Source organism: Tilletiaria anomala, assembly GCF_000711695.1.
Source record: "Tilletiaria anomala UBC 951 chromosome Unknown K437scaffold_126, whole genome shotgun sequence".
Lineage (NCBI taxonomy): Eukaryota > Fungi > Basidiomycota > Exobasidiomycetes > Georgefischeriales > Tilletiariaceae > Tilletiaria > Tilletiaria anomala.
Window position 1 is genome coordinate 110 of NW_013546896.1, and position 23,613 is coordinate 23,722.

The following is a 23,613-nucleotide window of genomic DNA, read 5'->3' on the forward strand; positions in this document are numbered from 1 at the left end:
CCATTGCCTGACTGGCGACAGCCGGGAAGTCCTGCAGAGCTTGCTCAGACTGCCTTGGCTCGTACCTCATGGAGGTGTGGCGCAACAAAAGCTACGGGCCTGAAGATCGCCTGCGAATCTCAAGTACTAACTACTAGCTGAGAGCGCTGAGGCCAATGTTCATCGCCACGAAGCTCGTACATCAGGGCCACCCCGATGCGCCGTCCATCAATCTTCGCAGCCGAACAGCGAATGCTAATAGCTTGCAACCATGGGGTCAAGTTGCACGTGTGAAGCTAGCCTCAAAGCAATCTGTTTGCCCAGTGACTCCATCCTACGCGCAGAGCGATCGACAGGGTCTGCCCACTGTAAAGGTGGAATCTCGAGCTTGTCTTGGGCCTGATATACCTCTACCCTCTTCTGATCCCTACTCTAGGTATGTCAAGAACTATTTTCTACGACTCCGTCAACCTAATTCAATGTTGCCAACCGTGATGCACATTCGCACCATCCTCCAAGGCTCGCCTATTCTTGTTGTTCTCCTCTTCGGAGTGACACGCGCGGCGCCTAGCCTTGTGCAGGACGCGGTGGGCTCGCGAGGCACAAAGGTTGCCCATGAGACTCTTGATGGACACAGGCTGAGTATCCCTGCACCTGAAGATCCATACATCATACGGATTGGCACGACCGAGTATTACTACATCGACAAGCTTCGGCCGCTGGACAACGCACAGGAGCATAAAGAGCAATTCGAGTGGCTGTTCCCTTACCCTGATGCTTCCCTCAAGCTCGGTGAGCAAACGTTTGACGCGAGCGTCGTTCACAAGGACGGTACAACTTTGCGCATCTTCCCGCAAGAGTACTCACGTTTCTTCTCTGCCGCCATTTTCAACAAGATTCGCGACGAAACTGTTCTTCCCGAGCATCCCCGAGGTAATCAGCTGATCGAAAAGTTCGAGATGAACGACGAACACAATTTGCGGAAGCGAAGCCGTTCCGACATGCACTGTTACATCAACAGTGACTGCTACAGTGTCATCTGTGACAGATTCATTCAGCCACAGATCGAAACTTACTGCGACAAAGGCCCCACACTATCCAACTACGTCGGCATTCTTTGCAGCTTCATCTAGTGCCGCCGATTCGAGGAGGCACGTCCAATGGGCAAGCGCAGCACCTCTGAATTGGAAACAAACAAAGCCATCGACGCATTGATGTGGCCGGACCACATGGAAAAGCTGGACATCACGAGCAAAGCTCTGGGTAAGTGGGACGGTGTCTGCTGCAACGGCGCTCCGAACATTCAGTCGACGGATGCTCAGATTTGTGTAACATATTTAATCCTGACTACGATTACAACTGCACCGACACCATCTATGCCATTGACAGCAACACCTGCATCATGACCTGCGAAATTGGCGACAAGAGCCTAGTCAATGGTGGCAGCCTTAGGGCCGCTTGCTACAATATGAGCCATTGCGTGTCAGAAGGCCGCTCTGCAGATGAGACCTTCCAATATCAGACGGAGGATCAAGAATATGTCGTCACGACGCTAATGACCAAGGCATAGGAAGTCGCCGCATCAACAATCAAGTGCATAACCGTTTAGCCTAACTTTCATAAGCGTTTAGCCTAGCCTTTAGTTTGAAGCGATGATAGCGAAGGCGAAGTCGCGTCGCCTTGAGTTCCTTGCCCTTTCCCCAAGTTTGAGATCAGTGTCCACTTTCCTGGAATGTGGGTTTCTTGGGTCAGGGTTCACTTAGGTCGGTGAGGTCTGCAAGTGTGATGATAATAATAATGATGATGGTGGTGATGATGATGATGAGATGATGATGATGAGATGATGAGATGATGATGATGATGATGATGATGATGAGATGATGATGATGAGATGATGATGATGAGATGATGATGATGAGATGATGATGAGCAGTGACTGCAGTGGCGACGACTTGGGACAAATGCTGGCAGTATGCACAAGTGTGCAAGGACAGCGCAAGAATGCACAAAGCGCGAAGAGCTTTGAATACGATGACACTGTTTCGGTGTGCTGAGCAGCGACATAGCATTCCTTTTCGCTAGAATACAAAAGTGATGAAGAGCTTGGACTCACCTGCAGCCGTGATGCTGACAGCAGCGTGAGATGTCGGCGGAGAAGCGTGGCGAGCCGCGGGCACGCAGAGCACGCGCCCTCCTGCCCGCCGATGCGCCGCCGCCAGCCATAAATGCTCGTCGTCGAGCTTCGCGTGCGCTGCCTCGCTCGCCTCGAGCAAGTCATCACCAAATTGCGCGCAGATCAGGAGAAGTAGCGCGAAGCGTGCGATTCTTGCAGCATGGCGTGGGACAGCAAGCTCAGGCAGCAAGCTCAGGCAGCGACAACATCAGCCTGGGCCACGACGAGCGATTGGTGCGCTGCAGATGCGATACCCGTGCTGCTGAATGCTTGGAGAATGTCTCCCACTGCACATTGCTCTGGTGCCGCCGCTGCTTCTCGTAGACTTCGACGGCGGTGACAAGAACTCAATTTGCATCTGCTAGACTGATGCCTTATATGCTCTAATGGATGACAGCCGCACTCTTCATTGCAGCAGCGGCCTTGGTTCATGCTCTTGCCACCTTCAATAGCGGCGCTCGTGTCCTCTTGCTACTGAGCCTGCGCTTTCTGCGAGCAGGCTAGGTGTAGCTTCGACTTGCTGTCGCTGATGCGCCGTCTCCAGTCGAGCGCGTTCTGCTGCTAAGCTCGTCCTTGAGCTACGCCTTCGGTGCCCTGTTGGTCATCTCATCGCCGCCTTGCACCGGTCTCGGTCGGCTTACGCGGCCGTGAGCGAAAGCAGTAGAGAGACTGCACTTGTGCCTGTCGCCCACTTCTGCTTAGTGAAGCGCTGCAATGAATGATGGATGCATCAGTGAGGAGCGCGAGTGGCTGCCTGGGCTCTGCGCTCACCGAGTAGCCCTACATCACTAGAGTGCTGCCCTTGCTCTTCCGAACAGTGGCACATTGCCTGTCAGCGGTCAGTCCTTGTCCTCGGTGAGCGCGCGCCATCCTTGGAACTCGAGCTGTATCCTCCGGCGGATGCCCAGGTGCTGCGCTAGTGGAACTTGGGGGTAGTGCCGTGGCTGGTGCCTTGGCGGATGGTGCACAATGTGCGCGAGCGAGCAGGGCGAGCGCGTCGTTTTCGGCGGGCTCGTGCCCTGCGTCATGCGGCCCCCGGAGCTCGACAACCTCTGGAAGAACTGTGGCTTCCCGCGCTGGAAGATCGACGCTTACACGCGTCAGGATGTCTACCTGAACAACGGCTGCGCGGGCATGAGCCAAATTAATAAGGCCGGCCTGTAGGCGCACGACTCGGCCAAGTCGCTTTACCTCGAGGGCGTGGCGAACGCGCACAACCTGTACAAGCGCGAGGCACACTTCAGCGGCGGAGATTGGGCGCTCGTCCTTGCCAACGCCAGAAAGGGATGGCTCGAGTACATTCGCGACGTCGACTACGAGGTGCCCTCACTGAGAACTGTGAAGGCGATGCTGGGACTCTGACAGCAGCAAAGACCTGCCCTTGGCCTTGCGTCCGGAGCATAATGAATCGGAGCCCCACCCCGTCTGTAGCATACATCTCCGAATTCGTCGCGAGGGAGCCTCGCCGGCGAGGATGCCTGCTCGCTTTGAGCTTGGTTCGCGCTCATTCATGCATCACTTGATAGACTGCGCCTCACGCACGGCGGCGAAGAGGAGCATGATGAGCATGGTGACTTCCAACATACGATTCTGCGGCCGCTGTAAGCCAATCTGCCCCGAACAAAGCATCGCGAGCGCCGCGTACAGGTAGGCATATTGCGCCATTCTGTGATGAGAATAGGTAGGAGATTCGCATCCAGGAGTTTCCCCCGAGATGAACACTCACACTTCTGTGTTGAGGGTTTACCTATGATGCAAAGTGATCACGTGATGTAATGTCTTGCGGAAGAGGTTCACGTGAGCCAATTCCAGCAAATTGTAGGACAACAAATGTTTCTCGGCCTCACCAAAACGATGCGATCTGGCTGTGGGTACCAACGCAAATGCTCGTACATGCGATCCCGTGTTAAGCACGAGCATGTGTGTGGGCACTTCCTTGCTGTGATTCGGCGATGATTTGCAACGCCTTTCGCAAAAGTTGTTCGCCTTGCTCCGTGAATGCAGTTGATGAGAGGATGAGGATGACGGTGAACGGCGAGACCCGATCGCCGACGATCCTGACGGTCTGCTCTTGAGATCTGAGACTACTTTGAATTGTTTAGTCTTGACTTCGACGACTTGGCAGAGCTAGCACTTCTCTGCGGAGAGAATCCTCGCTCTCAGCTTTACCAGATCGTGCTCGTCGCGCCCGTGCCATATGGAAGCAACCAGCGCCAAGTGTCACTGTAAGAGTATTTCCTTCGACGACTCATCGTACCTACTCGTACGATGCCCTCGAGAAGTGGCCGTGGCGGAGGAATTGGCTTCGCTGATCGCACTTCACAAGACAACCAGCTGCATATTGACCTGGTGTACCACAATGTCACCATTAGGTTCTTATACCTCAACACCAGAGGCGCAAATGCGACACACGTAATTCCTAACGTCTTTCTGGCTACACAAAGGGCATCCAACGGGCGAAAAGGGTTCCGCCGCGGTATTCACAGTTCAGATTACACATGCGGGCATCTTGTATTTTGGCGTGATGATGATCTCTAAGAGGAACACCAGCTGCGCCGGGGTCGTCCCAGCGAAGAACCACGCATGCCGAGATCGTAGAGGAGGCCCTTGCACTTTCTCAGAGGCAGAAGGGTGAGGCAAAGGAGACTGTCGCAAATTCTCTTACTGCGCGTGCAGCCAGACGAGCTCGAACATGAAAGATGGGCAGATGCTCGGTGAAGCAGGGCAGGCGGGGGAATACGCGAGAGCGCACAGGTCTTCCCTGCTAAAGCGCAAGCAGTGCATGCGCCAAGGTCAGCGAGCAAACAAAGGCCGACAGCCATGTGCCGGCGGTGCTGACGACCGGTGCGCCGTTGTACGGTGCGGGTACATTGGTCCCAGCCTTCAAGACCCGGCAGCCGACGCCTTCTGGAACGCATGCAGCGAGTGTTTGCGGCAGGACCGGACCGATGCAATGCGATTCGAAGGCCAGTGCATTAGACGATGGGACGTAGGTGCCATTCTGAGCGGCGCAACACTTGGGCCCGTCGTTGGTACTTGTCGGGAGGCTGCAATTGAAGATGGTCGGGACGTATGGCACATCGCGAATCGCGAGCCCGGCATACATGGCGGTCGCTGCAAGGCATAGCACACATAAATCAGACAAGAAAAGCTCGCGAATTCATCATGTTGCATGACGCTCACCAGGTCAGATGCGCATGGGGTGTGAATGGGCCAGAGGACAGTCAATCTCGAGACGACGTAGCGGGGCGCGACGTTTGTAGAGCACCAAGAAGAATCACGAGCGGCTTGTTAAATACTGCATGGGCGTTGCAACACGGGGTTCCGTAGGATGACAAGGAGCACCAGGCAATGTATTTGACCTCGGGAGAAACATGATTGCTGCAAGGTCGTACTGGTGGTCCTGCACAGTCCGCTCTGAATGATGGAGATCAAGCCTTGTTTATCGATACCCACATCGTTCAATCAACACGCTCTTTGCTAGCCAATTCACGCCTGCATATTCCATTGCGCCTGATGCAGCAGACTATGAAATCCGACAAGAGCAAGTCAGAGGATCATGCGCGGAGTTATCATTGTACCGGCTTGGCAGGGCAATAAGGATGCTGTTACCTGGCGACGGGCCGCGAATAAGCTTGTGGCGCTGGTCGGGTCCGCATGGTCTCGGTACAAAAGATTGGGCGCAATGCTGATCGACACGCGCGAGAAAACGAGATATCCGTACGAAAACATGCTTGCTCGTTGCGGCTGAACGCCCCAGGTCTCTGCATGTTCCGACCACAGATTTGAAGCTCCATGGTTGCGGTTCCTCATCGGGATATGTACATTGCTTGCTCGGTCTGGAGTTCTACATGTATCGGCGCGATGTTGGGAATCGCAAGACCCGATCCCATGAACTGCGTCATTACCCGTCGCGCTGCGCATCAGTGTCAGCAAATCGGCTTCACTCTGCAATCAAGCTGCGGTCGGTCGACAGCGTGGGCAGCTCTCGCCTGCCCTGCACTTCAAGCCTGCACTGCACCTCAAAACGCCGCAGCCGTGCATTCAGCTGGACGTGAGCTGCTTCTTGTGACGGGCATTGTTTCGGATAGCCGTGCCTACCTTTCCGGGAGACTCGAAATCAACCGCCACCCGCTGCAACCTTATCCTCCATGCGATGCGGCAGAACGCAATCCTATCCTGCGGTACAATTTCTCTCCTCTTGCGGCTGCGTATGGCGCGGCGAAGTAGCTTCATCGGCCGCCAGCACGTTCCAGCATAGTGGCGAGCTGGGGACGGGCTGGGGCATTCATCGTCTTTTGCTACCCAGAAACTCAAGGTTAGGCACATCGATCGGGTATAAACAAGAGCATGGTCTGCAACGGTTCAAGAGGTCCTGCACCAATTCCTCACCTTCTCGGCCAATCTGTCTCTGCTCTCAAATATCCTCGTCATGTGGGTCAAGCTTCTCACCGCTACGACTGCCGCTTCGGCCTTTCTCCACGAGGTAAACCGGTCCGACCTGATCCCGCCGAAAGCAGTCAGACGAATTGACATGTAATTTCCGCAGTCTGTGGCCCTCTCTACCAAGGAAAGACGTATCTACAAGGGCGCAGACAACTTCATGTACTGGGCCGACGGTACGCCGGTCGACTGGAGCGCGGCGCTCCCACCTCTGGCGCGCACGCTCGCCGTTGAGTCGCTGCTGGCGCGTCAAGATCCCACTACCAACGAAGACTCCCCTGCTGTCGAATGCAGGCGCAACGGGTCGTTGAGCGAGCGAGGATGCGGAGAGACTTGCAACGTCAAGACGATCCGCGTTGGCGACGGAAATCCTCACCAAAACTACAGATTCGTTCAGCGAACTGACAACCATGACTGCACTGACAACCCCACCTGTTCCATCTTGCAGTCTGTCAGCGACACGACTGGCTGGTCCGTCAATGGTGGCGGCAGAATCAAGGGTTGGATCAGCGGCGGATTCACCGTCACTCAGTCGCACACGGTCGGCGATACTAAGGCCTGCGGTGGCAGTCCAGGCGATCGAGTCTGCATCTGGTACCAGACTGATCTGGCGGCATACACTGTCCAGAACAAGAAGACCTGCAAGTATGAAGGCACCAGCTACGGTCGAGCGGATGTCATGTTTTCGCCCAACAGTCGCCAATGCGGTCTCGAATAGCACTGCCGCAAGAACGACGACTGCGCGTACAATGGAAAGGAGTATTACATCAAGTGCGGTCCTGCTGGCGACGAAAACTGCGACGCCCGCGGTGACGGTTTCGGAAAACGCTATTACAATATTCCGAGCGGCTGCTGATTGCTCGGCGTGGTCGACATGACAAGCAATGCGCGGCTGCCTCGACCCACGGTCGCATCGTACTTTTGCGACGCTCATAATGCTGATTTGCACAGAACGGACAATGTTGATCACAGGTTACCTTCTTTGCAACCTGTAGTATAGCGGCTGCTAATACATGGCAGGCCTTAAGCTGTGTTGCCCACCTATGATCGGACGTGTATGCGCGGCATTCTACTATGTACTCATCAGCACATGGATGTGCGGTGGATGTCTGATGCAGCTTTTGCAATGTGCGCGAGTAAGCGTGTAATTACAACATGTTCCGTGACAGAGATGGTTGAGAAATCGGAATCAGCTTGCCACAATTCGGACAATATTAGCGAGGGCGGCGGGTCGAGCGGATGTGGTGTTGGGAAAGTGGGAAGTCGCAGTATGGAAATCAAATCTCGCTGCATTGGATGTCGGTCTTGACAGTGGTGGAGATCTCGCCAGGATCATCGCCAATGCGGCGCCGATCTCCTCGAGAGTCTTACCCGCGGTTTCGGGGAAGACAAAGTAGATCATCCAAAAGTAGACGAAGCTGCAGCAGACGATGACCATATAGTATTTCCAGCCCCACGGATTGGAAGCCAAGGGATGCAGTCTGCAGCAGAATGCGCGTGCCGGCAAATTGACCAAAGAGCGAGAAGCCATTGCCGATAGCACGGATCTGCATGGGGCTGAGAGGCAAGGCATGTGAGTCCCGAGGCATGATGTCGCGGATGTAGCTGTCGATCGAACTCACAAGGTCTCCGAGACATACAGATACATCGAGCAATCGATGAGCGTGCCCTGGAACGCCAGGTATAAGAAGATGATGGAGATGGCGAATCCATTGCTGACTTTGTTGTCAGTCGATGCGAATGCGGCGGTGAGGGCGGCTTCGACAGCAACGAGGATGCAGCATGCAGCGATTCCGACAAGCATTGCAGTACGCCTGCCGATGCGTCCCATGATGTTGGCCCCGAGAATGTTCCAGAAAATTGCAGTGGTCAGCCAGAGGGCAATGAGTAAGAATGGCTTCCAGCCGGACATTCCGAGATTGGAGTAGATGACGAAGGATGAGTTGTTGATGACGAGAGGGCCGCCAGGCTGCCCGCCGAATTGAACGAGGAACCCAGTCAGGAGACGCTTGCGGAATGATGGAACCGACAGGACGCGCTGCCACTTGTTGCCGTGGCTGGCTTCGCGCTCTTTCTCATGCGCGATTTGATCCGTGATCTGGCGGTACTCCTCATTGGCCAGCGCAACGTTGTAGCGTCCTTGACTGGCCGAGTCAGCAAAGCGCTGCACCGCCTCTGCTTCGGATGCGGGAGGCGTAGCTCCGGCGATAGCGACGCCACCGCGCACGTGGATGGCGGCGAGCGTGATCCATGCCTCATCCATTCGACCCTTGGAGAATAGCCAGCGAGGAGAGAAGGGCACCCAAGGGGAAACTAGGAGTAGCGCAGTAGGCGGGATGCACAGCACGGCGAGCGGGAAGCGCCAAGAGAAGTTCAAGCTCACCCCAAAGTAGCAGCCAAAGCCGATCCAGGCTAAGAGGAAGTAGCCACCGACAAGGAACATTGCGTGGAAGCCAACTTCCAGACCTCGGCCCATGGGCTTGGCCAGCCCGGCTTGGAAGAGAGGAACCGATGTAACGAGCATCCCGATGCTGAGACCCGAGAGGAAGCGGGCGGCGTACGACATGGCCAAATTGTTGGGTACGCAGCCCGCCTGCAACGCCGCGGCGATGATCTCAACGAATGCGCCGAGCTGAATTAAACGTTTGCGTCCGATAAGGTCGAAAAGAACCATGCAAAGCAGGAAGCCGGCCGCGCCACCACCGGCAAAGAGACCGTTGGTCGCGGCGGTAACATCGGAGTAGCGCGAGTAATCCGGTGCGGTGGGGTCTGCGGTGGGGCCGAAGGCGGCAATCCAGCCAGACTGTCCGACGGTGGTGGAAACGATGGAAGCACCGTGGCAAGAGGCCATGGATCCAAGAGCGGCGAAGGCGATGACGACACGGGTGGTCAGGGTGGACTTGTTGCGAGCAACATTGTGTGTGCGAGGCTTCCAGCAGCGCCATCTCGCCAGGTTTTCTCTTGTTGGCCCGACCCGTACGGGACAGCGTCGCCCTTTGAAGACATGCTGGCTGTCGAGAGATCCCTGTTTGTCGACATGGAGATGTTGCGCTATGCAGGTTTGTCACGGCGCGTGATGGAGTATGGAGGTGGATCGTTGTAGTGAGATGAACCGGTCCGGATGGGTGAAGAGGCAGACATCGCGACGATGTTCCGGATAGCCGAAGCTCGTCTTGTATGCACCTGATGGAGCACGAACTTGTCGAGCAACTTCCGTGGGATCGAAGTTCACTCCCCACACTTTCAGCGAATCTTGCAGTGTTTAGGCCGCTATCTGCTGTCGACAGAGCAAGAGGCGCTCAGCACATCCGCGCCACACCTTACACCTGCACGCCGACAGGCTGCAATGTGGGGCCCCACTTTCATCGCTCGTCCTTGAGCAAGCATCAGCCTGGGGGAGTTGTACGGGCGATTGTACACATGTGTAATCCATCTTAAGGTGTATGTATACACACCATCGATGATGTCGAGATTGTGGGTTGCCTGCCTGATTGCCGCTCCATGTGGGCTGTCGGCGCAATTGAGATGATAATCTCCATGGTTCCCGAAATGCGAATGCCAACAGGAACGGAACCAGATCTGGAATGGCTTTGGGCTACGAGACCAGTCTGCAAATGGTGAATGCATGGTGGCCCCACCATGGGCGTGAGACTGATCGGGCGTTGTACGAGTATGTGGCGCGAGAAACCGCAAGTCTCGTCCCGAAGCGTTTCATGTACTAGTGTATGGGAGAATCGGACTCGTACATACAGACCGCATATGGCACAGGGTCCTATTGCGCCCAAAAGCCCACTCCTCAGCTTGCTCGTGGTGGCTCTATCCCCACCCTGGGTATTCGACTCTTGCACCTACATATCGCTCGCTCTGGACATCGCTGTAGCAACAGCGCGGGGGAAGCCCGTGGCCCGCCCTCCTTGGAAAACGCCTGTGTCCACACAATGCAAAGTGCCTGACGTCACGTTCGGCGCGCGGCGCGGCCCCACTCCGCTCACCCAGGCTTGGGGGTCGGTAATCGTGAGCCACATTGAAACAAAGACCGTGGCGTTCAGAAGAGCACAGCCTGGACCGTCCAGAGCGCTTGCGACCTACAAGTATCTCCACAATTCGACCACGTCTGGCGTGTTGCTAACCCTTGCATACGTGTGTAAGACAATGAGGATCTCCCTCAACGCCACCTTCCGTAACAATGTGGATTGACCCACACCGTTGCGGCCGATGACACCGTATCGCCTTCCCCTCGCGAGCGAGAGCGTCGCATTGGTCAGGATGCAGTTGTTGCCAAAGTTGAGATCGATGTTTAGCAAGTTGATGTCTTTGTTCTTGCCTCGGACACCTGCGGTCTCCAGAGACTTCACCTTAAGGAACATCTCGTAGTTCTCCTGCCTCCTGGCATTCTCGACGAGCTTGCTGCTCTCGTACCGATCCCGCTGCACCCGCTTGGCCAACTTGGCCCTAGCCTTGGCCTCCTGCTTTTCGAGCTTCTTGATGTCGACGGTGCTCCGCACCTTGCTGCTGCCGCCTAGGGATACATCGACAGTGCCAGATTCAAAGCCTGTCATCTTGCTGGGCCCGAGGTTGGCACATGCTGACCACGCGATCCAAGCGGGTCAAGCCGTTGGAGGCCAGACCATCTGCCCCCGCGCCGTCCTCGCCGGTGCCGTGTCTCTGAGGCAGGTTCTGCGCAACGATCTCTGCGATCTGCTTCAGCACCCGCTCCAGCGACTAGGCCGCCTTGGCGTCATTTAGCGTCGCCGACTCCAGCGTTGGCTTCACTGCCCACAGCGGGGGCACAGCGCTCCATCACGTCAAGAGCAAGACCTCCCTTGCGAATCCATGCTATCGTCTGTACAAGTGCAACCTGAAATGATAGGGTGCTCTCGTATTGAAGACATTGAGAAGACTCGAGTCTCTCCTCCACCAAGTCGCTCTACGAGCTAGTTGGCAAAATCTGCTGGCGTGCACCGCTGCTACACCCCTCGTCTCTCGTCTCCATTCCACGCCGTGACATTCAGCAACTCTGGTATACACAAGATCACGCAGCGGAGGAGCGCTCGCAAAGCCCTCCACGGCCGACGCCGTGCAAGTGCCGACGGATCAAGGGCGGTAACGGAATGCCGGGTGACGCGGGCCAAGCCGGGAGATCTCCTCCTGCGACATGTGTGACACGTCCACTTGGTACCTGCTTTCGTCGCGCGCCTTGTTCTGCCGGTAGATGTAGAGCATAGTCGCCGCCGAGAGCACAAAGATGGCCACAGAAAATGACAGACTGTAGAGAGAGAGATAGCACACAAAGGTCTCATGAGCGTTGTGCACGCGCGGAGTGCAGACGAGAGGCAATAACTCACACTGCCGAGTTAGCACCCAGATAGAGAGGGGCATCGGAAGGCTGGAACGTCCACGTCGAAGCCACGCCGCCTGTGTGCGAGCAGACGTGCACACGCCGAGTGTCAGGGTCAGCGCAGCTCCTCGTGCACGCCGAGGACGCAGTAGCCGCTCACCCAAATTCCCAAAGAAGACGACCAGCGCAATGGCACCGTTGCGAGCGCTGTCGCTCGTGACCTGCGCAATCGCCCAGGCATTGCAGAAGGCACCAAGCGGAAACGCACCAGCCATGCTGACGAATAAAGCTGCGAACTTGACCTCGCTGCGAGCGTTGCCCACGAAGATTGCGTAGCCCAGGATCATGAGCAGACTGGCCAGGAGGAAGAATGGGCCCCTGCGTTTGAAGCGTCCGGAGAGGTAGGGGAGCAGCACGGTTGAGATAGCGCCAACGATGTACGGCGGTACGGTGAGCAGCTGCAGCTGCACCGTCGTGCGGCCGGGGAAGAGCGTGCGCACGACGGTCGGTGTGAAGAAGCCCAGCGACTGCGCGGCAATGTTGTCGAAGAGGAAGATGAGGGCGATGGTGATGGTGGTGAAGCTCTTCATGGCATTCCACAGCGGCTTGAGCTCTAGACCCTCGACCACCTCGGTGGTGGCCACGTTTTCCGACTTGATGCGCGCAAGTGCCAGTGCCTTCTCCTCCTCGTTGAGAAACTTGGCGGTCTCGATGTTGGCCGGCACGACAAGGTAGGTGGCCACGGCGACTACGATTGAAATCAGACCTTCGATCAGGAAGATTTGCCGCCATCGAACCACGATGGGGCCCATCGAAGGGCTGACCAGGATGGCCGAGGCCAGGAGTCCACTCAGTGCACCTGCGAGAGGGGCACAGACGACATAGAGCGAGAGCCGCAGCGCCATTTCGTCCTTGCGGTACCATCGTGAAAAGTAGTAAGCAATGCCGGGGAAGACCGACGCCTCGCCCAGCGCCAAGGCGATGCGCACGGGGATAAAGTTGCCAAAGCTGGTGACGAAGGCGCTGCACATGGTGGCCAGCCCAAACAGGAATGCCATCGCCGGAATGAAGCGATGCGGGCCGATGACCTTACACAGAATCGTGCATGGGATCTCGAAGATAGCGTAGAAGATGTAGAAGATGCTGAGCAGGTGGTTATCTGTCGCACAGGGATCCTTAGCAATCTCGCTCCTCGACACAATAGCTGATAGTACAGAACACTCACACTCCAGTCCACGCAGGCCAAGATCAGCCTCCAGTGTGCTCAATCGTGCGTTCCCGATGTTTGCTCTTCAGCGAGCGCGCGAGAACAGAGCATGATTCCGAGGGTTAAAGCAACGCGCGTGTCAGCTTGCGAACGACCTCCTGATTGCTCGGGGGGATCGGTCACCTGTCTATAAATGTCCAGGCGTACAGCAGAGACATCATTGGGATCACTCTAAGATCGATCTTGCGTGTGAGACGTCGCTCGGCAGCCTGGTCGAACTGGACAAGCACATGGCCCTGATCGTCTGTGGCGGCATGCCCCGCCTTGGAGATGGCCTGGATGTCCTTGGTGTCCAACGCGCGCTCTTCCAGCTGCAGCGACTCGCGCTTCTCCTCCGAAGCGTGATCCGGCTGCAGGGGCGACGCCATCGTGGCTGCAAACCCAGGCAAGCGGCCGGGCACGTGGGAGCGGATGGTCGCAGCGATGGCAGACGACTCTTCGGCGCAGCGCAGGGGGCTGTCGAGGGGAATGGATGCAAGTCTGTGCTATTGCGAGTCCCAACGGTCCTGAGCAAGGGTTCTCCGAGCTGTGAAGGAGAGAGCCGCGAACCGCAGAGGTGGTGGTGAATGTGCTGGAGCCCTCGAGGTTTATGAGCAGGCCGGGAGGCAGGCGCACACGAACGCGATAAAAGCAGCGGCAGGAAACGCGGGAGGGATGCAGCCATGCACAGGAGCTGGCAGGATGCAGCACTACGCCGACGGAGGATCTGGACTTGCGGCGCGAAGAAGGTACCGAGGTGCCCGGTCCGATCTGTTGTCCCTCAGAAGCCCCGGAGCAGCCGGATCGAAACTCGAAATCAGAGCCGCACTGGATCGCTGCCACCGAAAGCTGTCTCTTGCCTAGAAGCGACCGGCCTCAAGTCGAGAGCGCGGTTCAAGTGTCAGCTCCCATGTCCTCTGGAGCAGAAGGATGCTCGGCGTTGTGAGACCAGCTACAAGCAGCCTTGCCGTGGGAAGAAGTGATCATCCGCGGGGAAAGACCAAAATGTGGATAAACGCGTGGCTTTGTGCCTCCAGCCGCACTGCTGCACTGCTGCACTGGCTGCACTCCTTGCAGGTACCCCACCCGCTGGGGTCGTCGGAGAACTCTGACTTCCCCGCTGCGGCTCTGCCCCGCAACAGAGCTCTGCTCAGTGCCCCGACTGCTGCTGGCTGTCGCCCTGCGCATCCTCTGCGATGGGCTCGCCGCGCTGTACATCACCACCGGACCTGGAAAAGCTCGTACCATGACACAAGGGCCGGGAGCACCTCACAACGAGCCAGGCATGCATAGAGCATATACCACCTCCGTAGCCAGGCGATGACAAGACGATGTAATCATGTTTGGAATCACGTGAGTCATTACAATCACTGTGCTGGCCTATCAATCACAAGACGGACAGCTGAATGATGCGTCCAGAGACGGACGATGATTCAAGAGCCGAACCACTAGCCGCTGATGAGATGCAACACCTGGCCTGTCATGATGTTGTTCGAGCCTGCGTCAGCCAGATAGACGTACGACGCCGCGAGCTCCGCCGGCTGGCCAGGCCTGCCGTGCAGAAGCAGCGCTTCGACCCCCCAGCCTTCCATCTGCTCGGGAGTGCGGCTGGCAGGTTCCTGTTCATGGTGTGAGAAGCATCGTCAGGGGAGGTATGGCAATGGACACCCACAAAGTGGCATTGAGGACTCACCAGCGGCGCAAAGACGGATCCCAGAGCCACTGCGCAGACCTGATACCACGCGGGGCAAGCTGTGTGTGCCGCGAGGGAGAGCTTGAACGAGACGATGGCACCTGAATGAGAGCTCGATGGAGGGTCTGTCCCCGCGCACAGTCACGGCACGTCAACTCCCGGAGACTCGCCTTTGGTCGAGGCATAGTCGACCATGCCAGCACTTCCCTTCTATGCCGTGAGAGAAATGCATTGATGATGGTCGAGCCACGTTTCATGTGTGGCAGTGAGAACTTGGCCATCGCCAGCATGTCGATGATGCTCGTCTGTGATCAACGGGCATCAGCTGCGATCCACCGTATGCTCTGTTCCATCGTCATTTGCTTGCTTACCTGGAACTTCTGCTCGACCACATCGAGGTCGATGTCTTCTAATGCCTTGCATTGCCTGTGTAGAGCACGATGATCTGTGCATCAGCTGTGCCTGTCGCATAGCCGAGACGTTCAAGGTAGCTCACACCTGCATGCTCGCATTGTTCACGAGGATGTTCAGCCCGCCGTACTCGTCCACGTGCTTAGCAACCATCCTCTGTGCCTCGTCCCTGCTCTTGAGGTCAGCTGGAACGGTGTGGATCTCCTTGACGCCATGCGGTGCCGAAGCTGCTGCTTTCTGGACCTCTTCGGCATCGGCTTGCTCCTTGGCGAGGTGCGTGATGGTGACCTGGCACGCCTCCCTGGCAAAGGCGAGGGCTACTGCGCGGCGGATACCGCTATCACCACCGACGTTGATGACGCTGTTGTTGCTACCGTGCATGTATCCGATACGGTCTCACCTGTCGTAGGCAGATGCTGATGCTGTGTTGGACGCTGGCGGCCGTGCAGACACTGCTGCAGGCCATGGCCATTGGTGGCGCTCTCGTCACCGACAACCGGGTCTACATAAGCATGTGCGTGCATACTCAAGACTGTCTGCTGCTTCTCTTGCTCCCTGCCCACACCTGCCAGCTTGGCCGTGCACGCCCAGTAGCCACCTCTGCTCCGCGCAGCAGGTGCCGAGCTCGCTTTGGTCCTTGGCCCAACCCACATGATCAATCTCTGGAGAGCGCAGCAGGCGCCTGCGCAGAGCAGACTGGAGCGAGTGTGCAGCCCGTGGTGCAGCAAAGCGGACATCTTTCGCAGTCTTACCTCTTGATGCCAGACGCAGAGCTTCCTCCCCGTCTGCTGCATTGCATTCGTTGCCGTCTGGTTGTCTGCTCGCCTGGCACTCTTGCATCGCGCCGTGGAATGGGCGTGTCGAGCCCGACGTCACCACGAACAGGGAGGCGGCGTCCCACTGCGCTGTTCCTGTGCATGCCGCAGAGCAAGTCAGAGACTGGCAGAATGGAGCGAGGATGCTCAGCATAGGCTCTTCGATCCTCCTCCTCTGCGCTCACCTTAAGCACCATCCTGGCGCTCCTCGCAGGCCGAACGGGGAGAGACGCAGCTTCGGAGAAGACAGCAGTGTCATCGTGGCTTGTTCAGGGAATCGACCGAAGGTAAGCACGCTACCTCGCCGTGTCGCCCTTGCACGCGCTAGCCGAGAGGAGGCCGCGCACTCCCGTTGCAGGAGCATGGCACGGTCCAGGCGATAATCTCACCCTCCCCAGCGGACTACCCAGACTGCCCCGCCGCTGATCGCAATCGCTTCAGCCGGTGCTCGCAATATCGCTAACGATACACGCAATCATTCGCTGCTAGTGCCTCGCTCCATCTGTGCCAATGCCCGAGCTGTTGCTGCTCCTGGAGAGAAAGATGGTCAAGGTCCGGGCGATTGCCCTGTTGCCTGGATGCAGCCTGTTCCTCGCGCCTGCTACAAGCAGGCGACCAAACTGTCCAGCCGCACTCGCAAAAGCATCCCACGTCATGTATTCCATTGCTGCGGTGGCCAGCCCTGCTTTGGTTTGGCTACGCTACACTTCGGCTGTGGATGTGAACAGGTCTGCGCTCGGGCAACTGCTTTGCGGGTGGTGCTCCGTGCCATTCGCTTGCCGCTGCCGATCGCCACCGGCCAGCATGCTCACCCTCGGCTCTTTCGCCTGCCTTTCCCGCCACAGCCTTACCATGGGTTGAATACAGCGTGGTTTGCCAGCAGTGAACCGCAGTCGAGCAGTGCATGCCACCGCCTCTAGCAGAGAGAAAGAAGCCTTGTCTCACGTGCGGTCCAGCTGTAATTCGGGTCAAGACATGTTGCACGATTGTAAGGTACACCAAAGGAAATTTGGCCAGTCGTAATACCTCCCATTGCCTTCAAAACACCAGAGTAGCCTGTGTTGGCAGCCACTGTCGGATGAGGTAGGGATCAATGAGCATGCGGTGCGGGCGTAGGCCAGCAAGCTGCCGGGCAAAGCTTTGACCCGGAGCCCCAGCTCTTGTCGACTACTCACGGATTACACGCAGAAGAGTCCAATCGCCCGAAGAATCATCCGAAAGGGAGACACGAACGCTCCTGCTTCGAGTACCTTCTTCACGGCTCGATCGCAGTCCCAACGTCCGCTCTGGTTTGTGATGTAGATCCTCATACACTACCTGGAGCACTGTCCGCCGAAGATATTGAGTTAAAGTAGTCTGAAACTCTCTCCGTTACCACTTTCCAATGGTGCTGGCTCGGTGGATTTCCGTAAGTGCGTGTCATCCAGTGCTCCCCCGATTCCTATCGCTCTGTCAAACACTTCCCACAGCAGGGCGACGAACCTGTCTCACGCATCAGGCCCTCTGAATTGACCGTCGATGACAAAGCACAGACCCCCTTCGCATACCCAGTGATGAGGGTTTCACGCGTGATAGTAGCAAGCCTCATTGATTCTGCTGAACAGTCTGGTGAACGTGTCGCAGTTGCGCCATGGGCACTCGGTGTACACCAAGTTCCACCCTATGTTGAGGATCTTTTCGGATTGATGTTTAGCCAACGTCTCTGCCACCGACGCCTTGCCCGCTCCACTAGCCGCGCCTGCTACTTGCTTGGTTGCATTTCCCATGTCCACGGTCGAGTATCTGTCGCTCAGTTGTCTGTACACTTCGAATGACGTGGCGTTGCGCGAGTAGTCGCGCAACGATTCATAGAAGGCGGATTCGATGTGCACGTCCAGATATTATTTGAAATCTATTCAGATTTCAACGCCTTGTTGTCTGGTGCCTGGAGCTTACGGTACGGCCAGTACAGCCATGTACGCCTGCAGTGCGAGCAGCACGGCGACCAGCCACCCTGCCGTCCGCATGGTTCGCGCTCTGCCGAATGCACCGCTCCTGTAGACATAGCCGCAGTCGGGCCTGTCCCTCACCGAGACGTTGTAGGTGATGTTAATGGCCCAGCTCATGGCATTGACGTCGCTGCAACAGGTGTCGTTCAGCCTCTCAAACTTGCCCTCACACCACGTGTCGAGAAAGCTGGTGGTAAGGTTGGTGCAGCAGTACTGGTAGGGATTCATGTCGCAGATCTCTCGAGACGGGTTCTGCCCTTCATCCGAACCCAAATGCCGCGGGAGGAAGGGGGTCGACAAGGCTCGTATTTATACGAGCGATCAGGTTGCAGCGTCCTTGCGTTGAGAGGAGAGCCTCAGGGAGGGGAGTGCTCGACGGCGGGGCGTCTGCCAAGGTGGACTGTGCTTTGGAGCTCGGTCCCATGACTATGGGGTGCAACTGCAGGTATAGCTGAGCGCCGAGCTTGGCGCCGAAGCCATTGCCAAGCACAGCCTTCATGCAACCTGTTCCCGACCTTGGCCCTACTGCACATTTGGACAAACGCACCGCTCGACTTGATCGGCTCCAGTCTCGAATACATGCATCATCGCCTCCTGCACGGTTCCGTCTGTATGCGTCGCTGCATCGCCTGCATCTCGGGAGTCTAGAGCAAATGAGGCAAGTGAAGTACTCTGAAGTCCGCCCTGGCTGCTTCTACGTTTCTAGCGCCGATCTTCCTGCAATTGCGCCCTTATCACGCGTTCAGGGTGCAACGAAAAAGGCTTGGCAGGCCATTGCGCCGAAATCTCCAGTCCATTTGCGTCTTTTCTCCTATCAACTTCACCATTTTGTATCCATTCTCCTCCCGCTTCGTTCACATTCAATCGCTTGCCCCAGCTTAAGTGTGGAATTCCACCAGAGGCGAGCGTGACTGGGTGCGCCTTTGTGATTGTCACCTCGGCCGATTGCATGCTCCTGAAATTTAACCTGCGAGGCGATCCTGCTCCTTCCATATATTTTGCATGCTATTGTGCGTCCCTAGACTCGCCCAGCTATTAGACCATACCGAGCGTAGTTTCTCTTCCGCTATTTCTTTGTTACCCCTCTATCTATCCATGTACTTTCATTAACCTCCCCAATTTTTAAATCTCGAAGCATTTGAGAAAGGACGAGTCCATGTATGCGAGCGTTAATCTAAGTTCAATACACCCCTTGTTTCAAGCAATTGGCCAACGCAGCAGATTCAGAGCCCGACTACGCTACATGGGAGGCATAAGCCCTTGCGAATCGATCATGTGTTGTGTCGATAATTTCCATCATGCGTATCTGTCTTGCTTGGAGGGCCCCGTCTCGCTGCCGTCCTCCTCCAAAAGTGGTGCAAGCAGCCTGCCCCAATTGTAACGTGCGAAGAATGTCATGCAGATTGCTTCTGGAACGATATAGACGACCCTGAGGCAATAAAAATATATGATGAAGAGCATGTGAGCGAAAACTCAGTAGCCCTTGTATGGCATACGATGCGCTCACCAAAAGATCGTCTTGAGGTTAACGGTATCATCGATCGAAGTGGACTCGATCTGCACGGCTTTATAGATGACAGCGCAAAGGAGGAAAGCACAGTAGAACGAATCGATTACCAATCTGGAGCGCACGGACTCGCAGTCGACTTTGACGCCAATCAGGGCGCGAACAATCTCGCGCGCGGGACCGACCTGGCTTGCCGATTTTGGGTTCCCGTAAGCTGGCGACAAAGCCCTGTGCACCCACATCCAGCCGATGAGGAGTGCAATGATGAGGTTGATGAACAGCAAGAGGAAGGTGGCAGCTCTGCGCAGGGTCTTGCTGGTGTCAATGTCGTCTATGTCGGTACTCGCTTGCATGGCACCGCCCGAGGTGGTGAGGATGATGCAGGCGATGAGCAGAACGTTGGTGATATTCATCGCACGAGCCACCGCACCCTTTGGGTTCGAATCGGGCAAATTGATCGTTTTGAGGTGCGACTTGACAATGGCGAGTAGCGCCGTACTCAGAAAGATCGGGCCCACGCTGAACAGAACGGCCTCTGCAGCGTACAGGCCGAGCAGCGAATTGGAGTCATCATTAGTATTGAGGATGACCAGCCGGATGATAAAGCAGGCAAGTCGAACAAAGATCAGGATTGATGGCCGCAGAGCCAGAGGGATCGGGATTTGTTTACGGAAGATTCTAATGCCTATGCCGACTGCCACGACGGCATAAACCACGATGAAAACGATGGATGGTGCGAGATCGCGGCTGGAGATGTATCCACCCAACAGAGGGATGGACGTGAAGGCGGCCATCTGCGAAGCTAGGCTGTCACCCATCTTGAATGAACAATCTTAGGCTGTGACGTGCCCTATTGCAAAGTTTTGGGAAACGCCGAAGGCAAGTAAGGAGTAGGAAAGAAAAGGCTGGCTGGATAAGGGTAGAACTTGAGCTTGTGAGATGAATGGAGCAGGAAAGTCGGGCTTGATCTTCCATCTCGAGCACAAGCGTTCTATTTATACATGGGTCTTCGCTACGGCCAAGCTTGTCATCACTTCGTGTCGAACCATTTCTTCGGTCGTTTGCATTGGCCGTGCCTGTTGCTGCACAGTGGCGCCTGATCCTTGACACATGTATGGCGACTGCTGTCTTGCTTGCAGTGTTGGGTCCAGCATGAATTCCTGTGACTCAGAAGATTGAGGGCACAGCCATGGAGTGGGAACATGGAGAAATGGACCAAAAGGTGTTAACAATTGACGGTGCAGCGAGAGCACCATGGAGAACTGCCATGGATATTGGTTACGTAAGGATGCTTGGATAATATACGCGATGGGAGCCCGACGACCAAGTGATCGGCGGTGGACGAAACGCCGCCAAGTAGATGGGAGCGTCCGTCTGTTTGATTGCCTTGGGCCTCAACTTACGTCACTAGCACCTTGTTTGAGAACTTCGCTGGTGTTTTTTTCGTGGATGATGTCCTTCTCTGATGCCGTAAAGACATAGGGACGCCAATCAGTGCACTTTGAGGGTAGATGTAACTTCGAATTTGCAAGGCAACGCACATCATTGAGGATCCACCGCCACCAGTTTTCGTTGATGCTCTCGTGAACAAGCGCCTCCTCCATTCCCTGACACGAATTTCGTCGAAGATTTCGCTCTGCCAGTCCGATTTGGAGCGAACTTAGAATGAAGCTTGTTTGGCTGCTAGCTCAAATTTTGCAACAGGGAGAGTTGTGTTGCAAAGCACAGTAGGCCAATGCCCCGTGTCAACCGGACAGTTTGGAAGAGAACGCAAGCTGATAATTGCGTTTACAGCTCCATTCTCTCTATATCGCAGCAGCTGGTCGATTAGCTTTTGACAGAGATTATAATCTTGTGCAAGCAACCTGAATAACTTTCTGGCTATCATTTGACATGGAGTAGGTGGAAACGAATCCTCAAGGAGGTCTCTACGAGTAAGCACCTTTTCTTTCGTCTGGCCCAATAGATTCTCGTTATGAATAGTCGTAGAGAGATTGCTACCATGCAAGATGATCCGCAGAATAGATCCTGCATCTTTATGCCCTCCCCTATTGAAGCTATCTTCAAATCGAATTCCGTCTGCGTCGTCTGCAGAATCACCTTAAAGAGGAAACAAAAATGAAAAGCGAGCAGATGGCGCCATTGGGTGAGACCCTTTCTAAGGGCTCGCATGCGCAGGCTTGCCAAGGAACCGCAAACAGCCGAAGCAGCCTATGGTGAAGCTGTTCCTTGAATTGAAAGGACTTCATTTCGAGCTTCAGAGGATCGCTTCGGGTTTGGTTGACTTGAACAGGGCAAAGGCGTGTGGAGACAACCACCAATGGATGTTTGTGTGTGCAGATGGTAGATACCCGCTCAGGACGAGAGGCATGTGCTCCATATAGCCAAAGCGTAGCTACACTGCTAAATGTTGTAACCCAAATAGCTAAGCAATTGCACCTTCCAAATGCGGGCGGAATGAGCTCCATTTTGCTCGTTCTAAAACTCCCGCTTGCACCTCCTCCATCCTATACTACCTAACATCGCTTGTGCTATACAAAGATCATAGGGCGGCACCAATATCTCGGAAATACGCCATGTACGGAGGTCCGTCTGGGAGCTAGGAGACGAGAGTGCGAGGCTCACCCGCGTAAGCTCTTAGGGACAACTCGATTCTGCCAGCAATAGAGTATGTAGATCGGAATGGAAACGCAAGGAATATGAGCAAGAGTAACAGCTGGCAGGATAAAAAGCTCATAAGCAGTGCTTGATTGATTGATGATGATGATGATTCCGCTCGAGCTCCACCTTCTTCTCTCTCCCTCCTATCCAGCTTACAACTGGTGAAGGATGGCTCTTTCACGGTGGGTGCAGGCAGATACGTAATGCGCATTGGCTCGTTGCATCTTTTCGGGATAGAAGTGCAGAGCCGGCCGAGCAGTATCAGTCAGAGGCGGTAGAGGAAATTCGTGACCTCGCCACGCTTGCATTGGCGACGGAGTCATGAACGGCAACAAACGCTAAGCTTTAGAGGAGGAATTTGATGTGAATACCTGTCATCAGCCACTGAAAGCAAAGTTGATGCTATTTCCGGCATCGAACTTTCGCGCTCGAGCCGCATTCATGCAGATAGTCGCGCCAACCATGAGTGCTGAGTCGAATCCTGGTGCAACTGTACATAAGAGAAGGATTGGAGGTCAGAACTTTGTCCCCTTTGTCGTCGCCATCGGCAACTACGTACCCATCAAATAGTACGTTTGCCGATCGAAAACTATCTCGCCCACTTTCAAAGGAAGCCGAGATACATGGGCGATTGGTGTACCATCCGATAGGGTGACCGAAGCGTTACGATTGAGCCAGTCGCCTCGAATGTGGATTTGGATCCACTCTCCCTTCCCAAGGTTATTCTTAAACCTCACATACAGCTGTTTCTGACCGAAGGGGCCTCCAGCAGCGGTGACACTGAATAGACGCTGATCTTTAGCATCGAAGCCATCGTATGACACCTGGATGCTGTAGGCTGTTTTCTTGAGAATAAATAGCGGTTGCCTGCCTGCGTCTTGAACGATCTTTCGAGATTGCGCTGAAAACTTTTTGCTGTCGACGTGAAAGACCTGTTCCCCCGTTATGGCGTTCTGCGAAAAGGCAACATAGGTTTCAGTGCTCCATATGATTGCTTTCTTGCCTGTTTACTTGCTTGCTTGCTTTCTCGCTGCAAGCGACGGAGACAAATGTACCTCCACGGAGAATTTCTTAGATGACCATGAACTTTTCTGTTCTCTCAACCTAAGAATGAGCTGATCGTCGTGTTGCGCAAAAGTCTGAATGACGCCAATTCTCTCGCCCAGATCTGTAAGGTAAGGCGGTGGAGCCTCGGGTTGGCTGCTTCGTGCGCCCATCCTGTAGGGCCGATGAAAACTTTTGCTACGGAGCACTTGACATGCACTTTGCAGCTGCGACTGGCGGATTAGCTGGACTCGGTGGGTTGAGGCGGGTTGGGCCAAAGCCAGTGCAGACGCATGCGTGAGTAGCGCTTTGGGG

At 55.6% G+C, this 23,613-nt stretch overlaps 12 protein-coding genes across 12 annotated transcripts; 4 read left to right on the forward strand and 8 right to left on the reverse strand.

The window, feature by feature from the left end:
- Positions 1–473: 473 nt before the first annotated feature.
- K437DRAFT_270690 (uncharacterized protein) lies at positions 474–1,112 on the forward strand (the record flags this gene model as incomplete). Its single annotated transcript, XM_013385101.1, has 1 exon — positions 474–1,112. The coding sequence occupies one exon, from the start codon at positions 474–476 to the stop codon at positions 1,110–1,112; it is 639 nt and encodes a 212-aa protein (XP_013240555.1).
- Positions 1,113–2,086: 974 nt separating this feature from the next.
- K437DRAFT_259560 (uncharacterized protein) lies at positions 2,087–2,616 on the forward strand. The gene has a single exon (XM_013385102.1). It carries the CDS (start codon positions 2,123–2,125, stop codon positions 2,474–2,476), a length of 354 nt encoding a protein of 117 aa, XP_013240556.1. The 5' UTR covers positions 2,087–2,122; the 3' UTR covers positions 2,477–2,616.
- Positions 2,617–3,121: 505 nt separating this feature from the next.
- Positions 3,122–3,514, forward strand: K437DRAFT_270691 (uncharacterized protein; the record flags this gene model as incomplete). The annotated part of the gene is made up of 2 exons (XM_013385103.1): positions 3,122–3,259; positions 3,317–3,514. The coding sequence occupies 2 exons, from the start codon at positions 3,122–3,124 to the stop codon at positions 3,512–3,514; spliced, it is 336 nt and encodes a 111-aa protein (XP_013240557.1).
- Positions 3,515–6,584: 3,070 nt separating this feature from the next.
- K437DRAFT_270693 (uncharacterized protein) lies at positions 6,585–7,313 on the forward strand (the record flags this gene model as incomplete). Its single annotated transcript, XM_013385104.1, has 3 exons — positions 6,585–6,638; positions 6,702–6,950; positions 7,044–7,313. The coding sequence occupies 3 exons, from the start codon at positions 6,585–6,587 to the stop codon at positions 7,311–7,313; spliced, it is 573 nt and encodes a 190-aa protein (XP_013240558.1).
- Positions 7,314–7,702: 389 nt separating this feature from the next.
- Positions 7,703–9,702, reverse strand: K437DRAFT_281315 (putative sugar transporter). The gene is made up of 2 exons (XM_013385105.1): positions 8,218–9,702; positions 7,703–8,152 (listed from the first exon to the last, which is right to left on the reverse strand). Exons 1-2 carry the CDS (start codon positions 9,444–9,446, stop codon positions 7,963–7,965), a joined length of 1,419 nt encoding a protein of 472 aa, XP_013240559.1. The 5' UTR covers positions 9,447–9,702; the 3' UTR covers positions 7,703–7,962.
- An 842-nt stretch (positions 9,703–10,544) lies between these two features.
- On the reverse strand, positions 10,545–11,180 carry K437DRAFT_296439 (uncharacterized protein; the record flags this gene model as incomplete). The annotated part of the gene is made up of 2 exons (XM_013385106.1): positions 10,685–11,180; positions 10,545–10,592 (listed from the first exon to the last, which is right to left on the reverse strand). Coding segments are annotated over exons 1-2 (516 nt in total), but the record flags the coding sequence as incomplete, so codon positions are not given.
- A 241-nt stretch (positions 11,181–11,421) lies between these two features.
- Positions 11,422–13,715, reverse strand: K437DRAFT_30423 (MFS general substrate transporter). The gene is made up of 5 exons (XM_013385098.1): positions 13,324–13,715; positions 13,159–13,223; positions 12,094–13,092; positions 11,941–12,010; positions 11,422–11,861 (listed from the first exon to the last, which is right to left on the reverse strand). Exons 1-5 carry the CDS (start codon positions 13,566–13,568, stop codon positions 11,690–11,692), a joined length of 1,551 nt encoding a protein of 516 aa, XP_013240552.1. The 5' UTR covers positions 13,569–13,715; the 3' UTR covers positions 11,422–11,689.
- Positions 13,716–14,627: 912 nt separating this feature from the next.
- K437DRAFT_270696 (NAD(P)-binding protein) lies at positions 14,628–15,664 on the reverse strand (the record flags this gene model as incomplete). Its single annotated transcript, XM_013385107.1, has 5 exons — positions 14,628–14,798; positions 14,873–14,931; positions 15,012–15,177; positions 15,244–15,298; positions 15,369–15,664. The coding sequence occupies 5 exons, from the start codon at positions 15,662–15,664 to the stop codon at positions 14,628–14,630; spliced, it is 747 nt and encodes a 248-aa protein (XP_013240561.1).
- A 66-nt stretch (positions 15,665–15,730) lies between these two features.
- On the reverse strand, positions 15,731–16,451 carry K437DRAFT_30513 (uncharacterized protein). Its single transcript, XM_013385100.1, has 2 exons — positions 16,284–16,451; positions 15,731–16,222 (listed from the first exon to the last, which is right to left on the reverse strand). Exons 1-2 carry the CDS (start codon positions 16,293–16,295, stop codon positions 15,770–15,772), a joined length of 465 nt encoding a protein of 154 aa, XP_013240554.1. The 5' UTR covers positions 16,296–16,451; the 3' UTR covers positions 15,731–15,769.
- Positions 16,452–17,970: 1,519 nt separating this feature from the next.
- Positions 17,971–18,448, reverse strand: K437DRAFT_30478 (uncharacterized protein). The gene has a single exon (XM_013385099.1). It carries the CDS (start codon positions 18,312–18,314, stop codon positions 18,030–18,032), a length of 285 nt encoding a protein of 94 aa, XP_013240553.1. The 5' UTR covers positions 18,315–18,448; the 3' UTR covers positions 17,971–18,029.
- An 865-nt stretch (positions 18,449–19,313) lies between these two features.
- K437DRAFT_259569 (uncharacterized protein) lies at positions 19,314–20,778 on the reverse strand. Its single transcript, XM_013385108.1, has 2 exons — positions 19,594–20,778; positions 19,314–19,515 (listed from the first exon to the last, which is right to left on the reverse strand). Exons 1-2 carry the CDS (start codon positions 20,409–20,411, stop codon positions 19,383–19,385), a joined length of 951 nt encoding a protein of 316 aa, XP_013240562.1. The 5' UTR covers positions 20,412–20,778; the 3' UTR covers positions 19,314–19,382.
- A 1,853-nt stretch (positions 20,779–22,631) lies between these two features.
- K437DRAFT_270698 (uncharacterized protein) lies at positions 22,632–23,471 on the reverse strand (the record flags this gene model as incomplete). The annotated part of the gene is made up of 3 exons (XM_013385109.1): positions 22,632–22,744; positions 22,814–23,207; positions 23,310–23,471. 3 exons carry the CDS (start codon positions 23,469–23,471, stop codon positions 22,632–22,634), a joined length of 669 nt encoding a protein of 222 aa, XP_013240563.1.
- Positions 23,472–23,613: the final 142 nt, after the last annotated feature.

Bases quoted from the DNA above. Each gene is read 5' to 3' on its own strand.
- K437DRAFT_259560 (XM_013385102.1), top strand. From the start codon at position 2,123: ATGTCGGCGGAGAAGCGTGGCGAGCCGCGGGCACGCAGAGCACGCGCC.
- K437DRAFT_281315 (XM_013385105.1), bottom strand. From the start codon at position 9,446: ATGGCCTCTTGCCACGGTGCTTCCATCGTTTCCACCACCGTCGGACAG. The intron at 8,153-8,217 runs GTGAGTTCGATC...CTTGCCTCTCAG, and splicing joins CTGTATGTCTCGGAGACCTT to CCCCATGCAGATCCGTGCTA.
- K437DRAFT_30423 (XM_013385098.1), bottom strand. From the start codon at position 13,568: ATGGCGTCGCCCCTGCAGCCGGATCACGCTTCGGAGGAGAAGCGCGAG. The intron at 13,093-13,158 runs GTGAGTGTTCTG...CCTGTGCGACAG, and splicing joins TGGCCTGCGTGGACTGGAGT to ATAACCACCTGCTCAGCATC. The intron at 12,011-12,093 runs GTGAGCGGCTAC...GCTCGCACACAG, and splicing joins CGTCTTCTTTGGGAATTTGG to GCGGCGTGGCTTCGACGTGG.
- K437DRAFT_30478 (XM_013385099.1), bottom strand. From the start codon at position 18,314: ATGAATCCCTACCAGTACTGCTGCACCAACCTTACCACCAGCTTTCTC.
- K437DRAFT_259569 (XM_013385108.1), bottom strand. From the start codon at position 20,411: ATGGGTGACAGCCTAGCTTCGCAGATGGCCGCCTTCACGTCCATCCCT. The intron at 19,516-19,593 runs GTGAGCGCATCG...TTATTGCCTCAG, and splicing joins AACCTCAAGACGATCTTTTG to GGTCGTCTATATCGTTCCAG.